Source organism: Aythya fuligula, chromosome 10 (assembly GCF_009819795.1).
Source record: "Aythya fuligula isolate bAytFul2 chromosome 10, bAytFul2.pri, whole genome shotgun sequence".
In the NCBI taxonomy this organism is placed as follows: Eukaryota; Metazoa; Chordata; class Aves; order Anseriformes; family Anatidae; genus Aythya; species Aythya fuligula.
In genome coordinates this window covers 6,990,633-7,004,466 of record NC_045568.1, presented here as the reverse complement: position 1 = coordinate 7,004,466, position 13,834 = coordinate 6,990,633, and the positions used below count along the sequence as shown (strand labels likewise).

Below are 13,834 nucleotides of genomic sequence, written 5' to 3'. Positions count from 1 at the left end.
CCTCGCAGACCTGGAGATCTCATGAGCCCCAGCACTCACCAAAGGAGGGTGAGCTGCAAGTGCCCGAGGCGGCGCCAGGGAGGTGCCCGAGCTGCAGACCCGTGCAGGCAGAAGCTTACCGTGTGTGGATTGTCGTAGTAGACGCCGATGGAGCAGAGCTTCGACGAGATGCTGCAGCCGTCTGTGAAGAGCTGCCCCGATTCGCCATAGGGACCCACTCTGAACTTGTAGGCCAGCGTGATGCTGCCGATGGGCGGCGAGCCGGCGCTCACCACCACCTCTGTGAAGAGCCCCGAGTAGACAGCGAAGCCGAAGACGGTCAGCAGCAGCAGCACGACCAGCACCGCGATCAGCCCGAGGAGCACCCAGTCGGACATGATGGACACCTGGTGCTTCATAGGTCCTGCACGACAGCGGCGAGAAGAGAGGGAAGAGCGTGGGAGTTAAGCTTGCGCTTGGACAAAGCATTCAGCAGAAAGATCTCTGGTCGTGCTCACCTGCTCCCGCTTGGTCACCAGACACCAATTATATTGCTTTGGTGCCTCCCGGGATTTCTGTGTTTATAGGGGTGGGGACAGAGAGGCGCCAGCCCCATTGCCCAGGAACCAGTGAAGCTGCTCGCCTCCAGCCTCGCACCCAAGGGAGATCGCAAGCAATCTAGCGAGCCCCTGTCACTTCACAGACCACAAGCAGATGTACAACACTATGCTAAATATTACGGGTCCTTAATCAAGTAATTTATTGCTTACACACACCAGACCCTACACCGTGGCCAAGGCAGCCCCACTGACAAAAAACCTCAAGCCCAGGCCCTCGAGGGGCTGAGCAAGGAGCTGCTTCAGAGCTCAGCCCCATGTGCGGGGATCCAGGTGCACAGGGAGGCTCAGGAGGAGAACAAGACCCAGCTAGAGAAGCATCCCCAACACCTGGGACTGCTTTTTTCCACCCAGAAGTTTTTAACACCCTAGCCAAGGCTGCCCATTTTGTTTGGCATCTTTCTTCCCTCGCGCTTGCCTGCGTGGCACAGCAGCCGGGGGAGCAGCTCCCCAAAGGTCCTGCCCGCAGCACAAGGGAGCTGTGATGGGGCCCAGCAGGCGGGAGCTGTTTGGAGCTGTTTGTGCTTCGCTCTCCCCTGAAACCCAGCGCTGGTGACAGAGGCTGTGCACGACGGTCCTGGGGGACTGCTATGAGGAGCTAGGCTCCAAACCGAGACCGCAAACAAGCGCTTCACCTTGAGCTCTGCCCGATAAACACGCTCAGTCCAAAACAAGCTTTTCACCTCGGTCACGGCGGGCTGGGCTTTACCAGGCACCAAAAGCCACATCCCGGTTAGGGGCACGGGTGGCCCCGGGAGGGGGGGGGGGGAAACGGGGCTGGAGCTCCGACCCCGCTCACCTGGGCTGCGGGGCGCTGAGCCCGGCGGCAGCGCGCGGCCTCGTCCCCCCGCGTCTGCAAAACAGGAAAAAAATAAAAATAATCGATGTCAGCACTTCCTCCGGGCTCCGCACAGCCCCAGCCACCAGCTCTACCGGCACAAAGTCCCCTCAACAGCGGGGCCACGGCGCTGCGGGCCCGGGCACGGGGAGAGGAGCCCCGGGGGCCGGGGGGGCAGGAGCCGGGCACGGGGCAGCTCCGAGGGGGCAAGACCCGGTCCCACCACGGCTCCGGCTTCACGGGGACCCCCCCACGGCCGCCACCAGCCCGGAGGGACCGGAGCCGGCTCGGCTCAGCCCGGCTGGGCCCAGCCCGCAGCCACCGGCCCGGCCTCCCGGAGCCGGCCCCGCACCGGGAAGCGCCGCAGCCGGAGCTCGCCGCCGGCCCCGGGCGGCCCCCGGGTGGCACCGCCACCGCTGTCCCCGTCCCCCTTCGTCCACCCCCGGGCACCCACCTCGGCCGGGCGAGCTCCCCGCTGCGGCCCGCCCCGCCCCGCACCCGGGAGGGGCTTCCGGCAAGCGGCAGGGGCTGGGCGAGGCGCTGAGGGGACGGGAGCCCGGGGATGGCGCTGAGGGACTAGGGGACGGGGGGTGAGGGCAAGAGCGGCGCCCAAAGGGGTCCCTGAGGCAGTGGCGCCGAGCTGCAGGTTCAAGGGGGGTCGAGGCAGCGCTCGCAGCTCTCCGGGGTGAGGGTTGGAGGTCCTGTGGGGAGCTCTGTGGTGGTCCTGGTGGTCCCATGTGGGGCCAGGAGCTGGACTCCGTAGCCCAGCGGCTCCCTCCCAGCGCAGGATGTTCTGTGAGCCTGGGGTTCATCTCCTTCATCGCGTGGAGGGGCCCTGGCTCCAGCCCAGCAGCAGCAGCGATGCCCTGCATGTGCCCCAAATCACAGAATCACAGAATTTCTAGGTTGGGAGAGACCTCAAGGTCATCGAGTCCAACCTCTGACCTAACCCTAACAGTCCCCACTAAACCATATCCCTAAGCTCTACATCTAAATGTCTTTTAAAGACTTCCAGGGATGGTGACTCCACCACTTCCCTGGGCAGCCCGTTCCAATGCCTCACAACCCTTTCAGTAAAGAAGTTCTTCCTAACATCCAACCTAAAACTCCCCTGGCGCAACTTAAGCCCATTCCCCCTCGTCCTGTCACCAGGCACATGGGAGAACAGGCCAACCCCCACCCCGCTACAGCCTCCTTTAAGGTACCTGTAGAGAGCGATAAGGTCGCCCCTGAGCCACACAGGGCTCCACACAGCCTCAGCACCGCCCTCACAACCCCCACTGATGAACTCCTGCCCAAGCTGTGGCCCAGATCCTGGCTTTCCCTCCCTGGCTCCCTGTCCCCTGCTCCCACCCTCCCATTTACATCCCATCAGGGTCACGGAACCGTTTAGGCTGGAAAAGGCCTTCAGGATCATCAGTGTGGATGGATCGAGTTCAAGCATAGCTGAGCATCCATCCTGCCCCTCCGTTGTGTCTTTTTCTGCTAGGGGAAGGTGAGCTGGGCCTGCTGGAGTGCACTTGACACACAATGTAAGCAAATGTACCTGGAAAGGATGCTTACTGCCTTGGGCATGTGGTGAAAAACAGCTCAAACAGCATGGAAAAACCCACCCTAGAGGGGCAGGCAAGAGGTCGGGACAAGTTGCAGCTCCAGGGAATTTCCAAACCAGCAGGACTCCATCCAAACTCCTCCCTGGCCTCCTGCAATACAGCAGCTCCACACCAGCAGTGATAAGCAGAGACCAGCACTTGGTCCCTTCGGACAAGGATGGCTGCAAGGAGGGCAATGCAGATGCACGGAAAGCACCCACCCAGCAGCTGGGAGGCTGCCTGCAGAGGCTCTTTCTGCACCCCAAAGCAATGTTCCTCAGAGCAACCCAGGGACGCGGTGTCACTGTCCCTAACACGACCCGGCTGCCCCCAAACTTCCAGGATTTGCAACCAAACTGCTGCAGCGTTTAGATCCACATGAACCTGAACAGGGTAGGATCCCCTCACCAAAGCAAGGCCTGTGCAGCATCCTGAGCAACAGAAACTTCCAGCAGCAAGACCAGGAGGAATTGTCTGTTCAGAGACCAGCCCTTTTTGGTCCAATGCACGGCACCCTAAGATTTCTCAATCAATTTCCCATTTTATAACCTTTACGTAACCAGGCTCCTTGCTCCTGAAAATAGCTTTTCCAAATCCTTCAGTCAGATGGGGGTCAGTAGGATGTTCCCAACCCACTTTTATTTCGAACCAATGCATTGGTTCAAAACTAAACCTTTACTCACGTTTATACTTCATTATCTGGTGAGTTTAATTATTTAAAATACTGCAAGGGGAAACACCTCATTGTGGCTTTCATTTTGCTGGGATAAATAAAAGAGAAAACCATTCATACAAATCAGTCCCCGTTCCCTTTTTCTACACCTACTCCATTTTGACTAAGTATTTTGGAATGGGAATGCCTAGAATTAGACAGATTACTCCAGGTGTTTTGCTAGGCCCTTGGTCTTAATCCTGACTTCTGTCACGAGGAATTTCCATGGAAGCTAAAAGCCAACTTGCAGGAAGTTATTGAAGAAAACCAGTTGCAGGCTCTAGCCCATGAGCTCCTCCTTTTGCTATCGATGCAGATCAGGATGTTGCACCTCTGACTGCCAGCTACTTACTGAGAAACTAAGACGTTGTTTTACTTAACAAATCATGACAGAGTTTTCTTCTCTTTCTTTTAGATGTCACATCTCCCCTGGTGGCTACTGGGGGAGCAATCAATCGGTCAGCAACCGCATTTGGACGTGGCTTTGATTTTCTACGTAGATCACTTGCAAGTTTGAAGGGATGTATTATCCAGCATTGAACTCCCTCAAAAACAATTCTCAATTCTGCACTCTCAACGTTTGTGCCTCCTGCTGTGTCCTGTATCACACAGGCACATGAAGAATGGGTTTATGCGCACCTTCTCCTGGTGGAAATGTATTTTGTAGGGCCATTTGCATTGAAATATTCTCTAAATGTCTCCTCCCGGGGCATGCCTTCAACTTTCAACATCTCAGCACCAATTGTGTACTTCCTTCTTCACCCTGAGTACAATCTTATATTGTCTTTGAGCTACAAATGAATACAAGTATACAAACTAGGCTTTTCTGCCTTCTTTTTTTTAACCCACTTTCTTCTACGTGAAATTTAGGTTTAGATTTTTTTCTTTCTGAAAACATGACACGTTACCCAGAGTATTCCTCCATTTTCCATCTAGACAGAAGACAGAAAGCACAAACTTGCTCCAGTCTGTCAGCATTTCTTGTTCAGCTTTACAAGAGCGATTGAAGGAACAACAAACAGGTACACCTGTCTCAACCTCAACTGCTAACTTCAAAACTTGAAAATGAAGCTCTTACAAGCAGGTAGTGGTCCTGTTATTACTACACGCATGTAAATAGTGCTTTTAAAAAGCTCTCTGTCAGCTGTGTTAAGAATTACACTACAATAGCAATTCCAAACTTAAGGTTGACAGACATTTTAAAGATTTTCATCTCCCTCCTGGCAAAAAACTCTCCTGAAAAAAAAATAATTCAGGAGCCTCTTCTGGCTAAAGAACACCCGCAGGGTTCTGCTATGAACCTGAGGAGTGGGAACTCTTCCAAGTGGACATCAGGAGTTCCTGATTAATCACACCCTTGTATTATCATATTATATTCACACATGTGAATACAATAATATTATATTCACACCCGTGTAGGTTACAGTGTTGCTGTATTGATGCCTATTCAGTCAGAGGCATCTCCAGACATATTTTTAAGGCTAAGGTAAACCATGCCTCAGTTTTGTCTCTGCCTTTCCTGCACTAGGAATCTAAACAACAAACTCAGGCTCAAATATCTGAGGAAAATGGAAAGAATTGCACCCATTTTGGTGACTCTTAGAGAAAAAAATATACCTGCTGTGTAAGTGATTGCTCAGAATTGCTGGGGTTTGTTGCAGTCTCAATAGAGAAAGCTGGAAAAGGGTAAGGACTGAGATCCAGCCCAGAGAAAAGACAGGAGAAGCAGTGGAGGACAAACGTGTAACATGTCATGAATATTTTGTGACACTTCAGTGCAAAAAAGCCCAGTCATAAGGGACCAATCCGGCAGAAAGTACATAAACTGCTGATGCACATTTTCTGCTGACAGTAGTCAGATTTTCTGACCAGGATACCATTCAGAAACTGCCACTCTCATCTGCAAAGTCAGAAATTGAGGCGAGGTGAATTTCCAAATAAAGTTTTATTTTGGCTCAAAGTTGCCCAGTGCTTTGCCTTGACATTGGCAGGTAAAACAGTTTCTCAAGAAGTTTTATGAGGCCATTCTGAGATTTCACTGGTCCTTGCTGCCCCTCAGGGGTCAGTCTAAAGCTGAATTTGTGGCAGAGAACAGAAAACTGAAAACCCCCAAGGACTCTCTCAAGCTTTCCTGAAAAATCCAAGTTCAATTTGGGTGGGCTCTGCCTTGCTTAGGTCAGAGCTGCTCACAGCCAGGCGTTCAGAGGGGAGATGGCAGATTACTCAGTGGCTGTGGAAGGATGGCTCGCCACCTCTGGGGACAACTCTAGGGACACTGTACCTACACATGACCGATGTGAGCCTCAAAGACACTGATGAATATCACTGTACAGGGTCTTCAGCCCTGGAACACAGACTTGTACACGCTGACATGGCTGAGGTGCCTGGTGGCAGCAGTTAACCCAGAGCCATTCACCAGAAAGATGGCATCCAGTTAGCATCCCCTCGCCCCAAGTACTTCTCCCACATTTTTATCCGTTTACTTCAGTACCAGACCTATTTTTGTGAAGAAATGCAACGTTGTGCAGAGGTTGGGGAGGCCCAGTAACACACATCCCACAGAGACTTGTTCCAAAACTCAGAAGGCTGGAAGCAAGGTTTTTTCCCCATTTAGCTACAAGACCTTTTTTCCCACTATACAAGAGGGCAAGTCTTTTGTCTTTGCAGTATTTGCTCCTGCATCTTCTGCTTCTTGTCCATATATATATATATATATATTTTTTTTTTTAAGAGAACATGAAAGGATTGCATTAAGTCTTTAACTGAAAAAGGTATTCTTCCAGATAGATACAGTCCTCTTCTTACTTACTGAAACTGAAATATTCTTCTAGGAAACTCAGCATGAAATTGAGTGATAAAACGCCAAATTTATGCCTTGATTTTTCTCAGGGAACTTTTTATGCAACTATATATTAGTCTGAACTGAGTTGAGAAATAAAGTTTTCTGTTTGAACTGAGCGATTAATTTTAAACTCTTCTCATATCGAATAGTCTAGCAATTCTCTCTGTATGATTCCCATATTTCAACGTGCAAAATTTTAGAGGAAAATTCCATTCTGAGTTCCAAAAGCTTTGAATTCACAAGCATTTTATTGTGTCAGGGACAGAATGCTGGCAAATTGACGTGGTACTTCCCTGGAAATAAGTGATCAAGTGAGCTGATGTGAATCAGTCACTGCTGTACAAGGCATACAAGATTTATCATCAACTCAAACCATCTCAGAAGCTGGTGCACCTACGAAGGTGAAGGCAAGATTGCTGATTTCTAGAACCAGTACCCTGGGGAAAGTTGAACAGGATTTGTTAGTGTCAGGTCAGAGGCTGGACTCTGTGATCTTGGAGGTCTCTTCCAACCTGGATGATTCTGTGCTAAGAAAAAAGATTGGTTCATATGGCATTTGGTATTACTTCCTCACTTGTCTCATCTAAATCTCTCCTCTTTTAGTTGGAAGCCATTACCCTTATCCTATCACTGCACTCCCTGACAAAGTGCCTCCCCAGCTTTCCAGCAGCCCCCTTTAGGCACTGGAAGGCCACTGTCAGGTCTCCCCAGGGCTTTCCATTCTCCAGGTTGAACAGCCCCAGCTCTCTCAGCCTGCCTTCATAAATCCTTCTCTCCAAGGCTGCTCTCTGTCTCGTCACACAGCCTGTGTTTGTGCTCGGCACTGCCCCAGCCCAGGTGCAGGACCTTGCACTTGGCCTCGCAGAACCTCATGAGTTTCACCCATGCCCACCTCTTGAGCCTATCCAGGTCCCTCTGGATGACATCCCCATCCCTTCCCTCCAGTGTGCTGACCACATTACCCACTGACTGGTCCATCCATCAAATCTGCATCTCTCCAGTTCAGAGACAAGGATATCACAGGGGACAGCATCAAATGCTTCCTACAGGACCAAGTCGGCCACATCAGCTGCTCTTCCCTTACCCGTGAATGCCCTAACCCCATCGCAGAAGGCCACCAGATTTTTCAGGCACAATCTGCCCTTAGTGAAGCCCTGTTGGCTGTCTCCAGTCACCTCCTTATTTTCCATGGACCTCAGCAGAGTTTCCAGGAGCATCTGCTCCATGACCTTGCTGGGCACAGAGGTGAGACTGACTGGCCTGTGGTTCCCTGGGTCTTCTTTTTCTTCCTTTTTAAAATGGGGATTGTGTTTCCCCTCTTCCAGTCCCTGGAAACTTCACCAGACTGCCACAGCTTCTTAAGTGTGACAGAGAGAGGCTTAGCAGCTACATCTGCCAGTTCCCTCAGGACTTACAGGTCTATCTCATCAGGTCCCATGGACTTCAGGTCCCTTAGATGGTCTCAGACCTGATCTTCTCCTGCAGTGGGCAGTTCTTCATTCTCTCAGCCCCTGCCTTTGCCTTCTGGGGCTCAGGTTACGTAGCTAGAAGTCATCTGACATCCAAACTATCCCCACAGAGGGAGAAATAAAGCACTCTATCATGGCTAGGAAGACAGGCTGCCTTGATATTTAATTGTTGTCACCTAACTGCTGCCAGAAGATGAGCATGGTGGAAACCAGACCACAGACACATAACATGGACAGCACTTTTTCGCTAGGCCTTGGCAAAAGGCAAGTAAGAATGAATACCTGTGACTCACAAGAGCTGGGTCTGAGCCATATTTCTGAATGTAGAAAGGCTGCATCAAAGCAGCTCCAGTGTGAAGCAGAAAAAGACCTCTGTGGTACGCTGAATTTAGCAACGTCACCAGGAGCTTCTGACTCAGAGCCCACTGCCCAGCCACGCGTGCACATCACCACCACACCTACCTGCCAAACCAGCACGACTCGGCTCGTGCGGAGCTCTGCCACCAGCAGCCATGAAGCAACATCTCATGAAGAAATCCTTTTTCTTTCAGGGTTATAATTAAGCCATGCTTCGTACCACTGCTGCTGGCTGGCGCGGGAAGGCTGCCGATGAGTTGCACTGGGAGAAAAGGCAGATCGAGTCAGATCGGGATCCCACTTCAAACCCGTGCTTGTTGGCCTGAGTCAACCTCAGGCCAGTCTAGCCCAGCTTTTCTCTCACAATGGAGTTCAAGACCCCGCTGCCAAAAGGTTCCTCTTCCAACCAGCTTCACAGGCCCCCTGCTCCCATTGACCCTGCAGACCAGTTATTGGGGATTTTCCCTGTACAGACGCACAAACCACACCGGACAGGCACTTGAAGCAAGACATTTAGCTGCATCCAGGCCAGCGTCCACCTCCTGCAGGTCTGATTTGACATCGTCCCTCTGTGGGCTGCCCAGGAGCTAAGCCAGTGGCCAGGAGGGCATCTGCTTGCTCAGCCAGGTCACTGGTAAGCTAACAGCTCCCTCCTCTGTCAGACAGCACCAAAAGCAGCCTAGAATCTGTCCTAGCATCACTTGCAGCAGAGAATATTATTCACTCTCTCATTTTTGCACGCAGGAATGTCTCCAGGATAGTTTCCCTGTGGTACACAGACACTCAGGAACCCCCAGCCTGGTGCACTGAGTGCAGCTGAGGCTTCAGTTCTTCCCCCATTCAATTTGTACAAGCCTCACAGCCAGCAGCAGGGCATGGTCAGCGTGCCCTTTCCCTTCCTGATGTCCCAGCACATACCAAACGCCCTGCTCCGGTCCTTCAGGGATGTGGCTTTTGCAAGGTGCACTTTCTCAGAGTATAACTCATTAGAGCTCTTCCAAACGTTTCTAAAAGAGGGAAAAAAAAAAAAAAAAAAAAAAAAAAAGGAAGAGAACAGTCAGATAACCTTTTTCTAAATTGCACAAAAAGTTGATTTTAAATACCTTCCTGTAACTTTGAAATCTTCTCTTCTCTTTATATTCTATATTCTGATACTTTGCAAAGCACTATAAATTTCTGTCCAGTGGCATTATTGCTGGATCCCACTGAACACCTCTACCTGCTTTTTGTCTGTCCCACTCTGTTTAAAAACTCAAAGTTCTGGATAAATTTGGTCTTTGAGCATAAACTGAATTTGACTGGTCATTTGTTGCCTGCTAGTCAACCTGTATATTTTTTCTGATAGAGTTTTTAATTCAATTAACTCCCTTCACACATACCACAAGGTAAACTTGCTCGCTTTTGTTGCATTTTCTTGCCCCAGCAGCTACTGTGCACTTAAAGACAGCAGAACATCATGTACGAGCTTAAAGCAAAGGTGCTATGTAGGTGTGGAAAAAGCTGAATAATTGTGAATTGAAATTCAAAGCAGCTTTCAAGTGAGGCATGAGCTAAAAGGGTTGTGTGGAAAAATAAATGACTTGCAACAAAAAGAATATGATAGGGAAATATAGGAAAGGGCTTCAGCGCTGCATCTGGAGCTGCTTGTACCCTGCCTGCAGGAGAAAGGAAGGTGGTTCAAGCCAAGAACAAGGATCAAGCTTGTAAAATTCACTGCTGTTAGAAACCATCATGCCCAAGCACCAGCCAGGGGTCTCCGGGAGGTATGGATTTCTGCATAGACATTCCCTGGTACAGACACAAGATAAACCTTCAGGTTCAAGTAATAAATCACCTTCCTGTGAAGAAGCCAGAAGGATCCCACCTGAAATTGGACAGGAAATACCAAACACCACGATTTCTTTCCGGTTGCTTCACCATAGGATTTGCAAGAGGACTTGCTGCATCTGGGTACGCAGGAGTCCTGCTGGCTCTGCTGTTCCTGGGCAGCCTGCATGCCTCAGCACCTCGAGGGCTTCTGCACCAGGGCTTCTCACGGTGGGAATAGGGCTGTTTCCTCCTCCTGCACTCCTGCCATGGAGCTGGCTGCTCCCTGGGCCGGGAAATAGCAAGGCACCAACACCCCACACAAACCCATTGGTGCCACACCAACTGCACTGAGCTCACGGGTTTCATTTCTCCACGCCTGTCTGAAAGCCCCATGTTCGACCAGGGGCTAGCAACTTTTTGGAGCTTCTGCCACCTCCTCTCCTGCAAACCAGAGGGTTTTGATGCTCCTTTCCCTAGGGAAGGGCAGTTCCCTGTTCTCTGGGAATCCCCTGCACTGGAGCTCTCCCTATCGCTAGGGCTGCTGTGACAGCAGTGCTGCCCCACACCATGCTGCAGATCCTTTGCAATCTGCACACCCCCCCAGAGGCACAAGCAGGTTAATTGCTGCAGTCATCAGGAAGGAGGATGCTAAAGGACCGGCCTTTGAAGTGGCTGCTTCTTTTAGGACTTCAGACAAGTGACTTGGCCTTCTGGCTTCCGTATCTGTGGGACAGGTACACAACCTAAATTTGTTAAAGCCTGAACTTGGCCTAAATGCTGCACATATTGGGGGAGAGGAAGAAGAAGGTCTTACGTGGAAGAAATAGATCACCTCCTGGTTTGACTCAGCTTTTTTCCTTTTTTTTTTTTTTTATACTGGCACCACTGGGAGAGTTCCCATTTGCTTAACTAGGCCACGTATGAGGAAACTGGGAGGGCACTTAAAATGTTTGGAGTGGCTTGACCTGCTAACTTTCATTCTTCATCAATCTGAGCAGCCTGGGTTCAGATGAGTTTTTTGACTTTCAGATGAGCTGAACATCCAGAACAGCATGGAAAAGTTGTTGCGTGTATATGTTTATATATATATAAAACCACACACAACCTTCACACTTCTAAGTTTAAGTAGTCCTAAAGCAATAAAATGCTATGACAGCATTGTTATATTGGTAAGCATGTTTGGGAGCTGGGAAGGATATCTAAAAACAGCCTACAATACAATTAGCCAAGAGAAAATATCTGAGCAGGGTACATTATGAAAGGACTTCTGCTAAACAATATCTACTCGGACTTCTGTAAAGGCCTTTGACGTGCTCCCACACGGCATCCTGATCTCCAGACTGGAGAGATATGGACGTAATGGACGGACCATGCAGTAGGTGAGGAATTGGCTTGAAGGCTGCACCCAGGGAGCAGTGGTCAATGGCTCTGTGTCCAAATACAGCCCAGAAGGCCAGCTACAGCCTGGGTGGCATCAAAAGAAGAGGCCAGCAGGGGAGAGAGGTGATTGTCCCCCTCTACTGTGCCTGTGGGAGGCCCCACTTGGAGCCCTGCAGCCAGGTCTGGGGCCCCCAGCACAAGAAGGATGTGGGGCTGTTTGAGCAGGTCCAGACAAGGGCCACAAAGCTGATCAGAGGCTGGAGCACCTCTCCCGTGAAAAAAGGCTGAGAGAGCTGGGGCTGTTCAGCCTGAAGAGAAGGCTCTGGGGTGACCTCATTGCAGCTTTTCAGTACTTCAAGGGGGCTTGTAAAAGAGGTGGAGGGAGACTTTTTGTGCATTCAGATGACAGGATAAGGGGGAATGGCTCTAAACTAAGAGAGGGGAGATTTAGATTAGAGATTAGGAGGAAATTCTTCACTCAGGTGATGAGGCACTGGCACAGGCTGCCCAGAGAAGCTGCAGATGCCCCATCCTTGGAGGTGTTTGAGGCCAGGCTGGATGGGGCCCTGAGCACCCTGATCTAGTGGGTGGCGTCCCTACCCATGGCTGGGTGGTCAAAACTGATTGATCTTTAAGGTCCCTTCCAACCCATATGTTCTCAAAGAAAAACCCCGATCAGCTACTGCTTTCTGTTACTTCCTCTCAAGTTCTGTTGCTTCTGGTAGCTGTAAACACACTTGAGAGATTGCCTGACTGCAATAAGTGGAATTGATTGCAAAAGTGTTCTGCAAAAGATATTCTGAGATGTATCAGCTGTTCCTGGATGTCAGCTAAGAAACCTTTTCTGCCCCTGTATGAATTCTTATATTGGCAAAAAAAGTTGGAAAAGGAAACAAACTTAACTTACAGAGAAGGAGCTAGATTAAGGATCCTCATAGCCAGTAGCAGGGCTTGTTGGCTATCATCTCCATTACAAGCAGAGCTCTCAATCTGTTAAAAGCTATTCACCATTCCGAGGGAGGAGGCAGCTCTGCCGTTATCAAGCTCCTGAAGCACTCTGATTAGCACAAGCCCACTTGTGAACAGAGGCCAAACTTCCTGCTGGACCAGGAAAATAGCAGCATGCCACAAGGTCCTCAATCAGAGAGTAGGAATAAAAGAAATGGCAGACAGGAACGTGACACAGGGGTTGCTGTTTGAGCCCCACTGAGGTGGTGACCAAACCACATATGTAATTTCCCCCCAGACTTAAGACAAATAGATTTCAGTCTCAATGTACCTGTGGTGTCAGAGGTAGACATGTACTGGGTACCTTAATGAACAAACCATCCCCAGGCCCCACACAGTCACTGCCAGCCAAGCACCAGCAACAAGCTGCAGGCCTTAAAACAAGCTGTCACCATGTTAAACGTTAACTCTTGCTCAACTTGGTAAAAAAACAATCATTTTTCAATTCCCAGAAGGCGCTAGCACCAGAGCCTCACCTACTGGAGGAGGTTCGAGCAGTTCCTTCACCAACAGACACCAGGCAGCAGTCCACAGAAAGGCCAGGCAGAGTTAGCTGAGGGGGAAACTCAGCCAGAGGAAGAAGGAAGGAGAACGAGGCACAGTTTGAGGCTCACAGCACCCACTCCCCTCGGGGGAGCCTGGCTGCAGGAAGCTCTCCCCAGACACCAGCAGCAGCCCCACCACCACCACAGGGAGCTTGGAGGTGTCAGGGGCTGCCATGAGCTGCCCCCAAAGGTCCCCTCAGCAGGACCTCAGCCGGCTGAAGAAGCCTGGGCAGGCACAGCAGGATGGAGCCCCCCAAGCACAAAGGGGAACAGGAGCTTCACACCCAAGCCTCCTACAGAAACCACAGCACCCCTGCCTGGCCCAGCAGCAACCACCACAGAGCCACCCTCAGCGCCGAGCTCCACCAGCAGCCCAACAACAGCAGAGAAAAAATATTTAAGCTCCTAATTAAGCACCTAACCCGCTCCGGGCCTAAACCCCCCTCAGAGGCGCACCAACACGACCCCTCCTTGCACACCACCCACCGCCACCCGCCCTAGCGCGGCGTAAATAGCACCCGGGCTTTTATAGCGCCCCTTCCCGGCGGCCCCCGCGGCCGGCCGCTCCCATTGGCTGGCGGCGCGGGCGGGGGCGCGCACGGGCGCGCGCCAGCCGGGGCCGGGCCGGGCGGGGCCGAGCGAGGAGCGCAGCGCCGCGCCGCGTCGCGCCGGGCCGGGGAGCGCGC

The 13,834-nt window shown here is 51.2% G+C and overlaps 1 protein-coding gene across 4 annotated transcripts in view; it reads right to left on the bottom strand.

Annotated features, from left to right (window-relative positions):
• The window catches only part of TEX264 (testis expressed 264, ER-phagy receptor), a 34,107-nt gene extending 20,507 nt beyond the window's left edge, over nucleotides 1-13,600 (bottom strand). Inside the window, exons 1-4 of one of the 4 annotated variants that reach the window (XM_032194307.1) lie at nucleotides 13,080-13,600; nucleotides 9,325-9,413; nucleotides 8,512-8,668; nucleotides 120-403 (exon numbers count right to left, since the gene is read on the bottom strand). In XM_032194307.1, coding sequence (XP_032050198.1) covers nucleotides 120-403; nucleotides 8,512-8,578 — 351 coding nt within the window. In that variant the 5' untranslated portion in view covers nucleotides 8,579-8,668; nucleotides 9,325-9,413; nucleotides 13,080-13,600. Of the gene's footprint in view, nucleotides 1-119; nucleotides 404-1,231; nucleotides 1,293-1,395; nucleotides 1,450-1,888; nucleotides 1,938-8,511; nucleotides 8,669-9,324; nucleotides 9,414-13,079 lie in introns of those variants that run through there. The other 3 variants (XM_032194308.1, XM_032194309.1, XM_032194310.1) reach the window with 3 other exon arrangements.
• Between the last annotated feature and the right edge of the window lie 234 nt (nucleotides 13,601-13,834).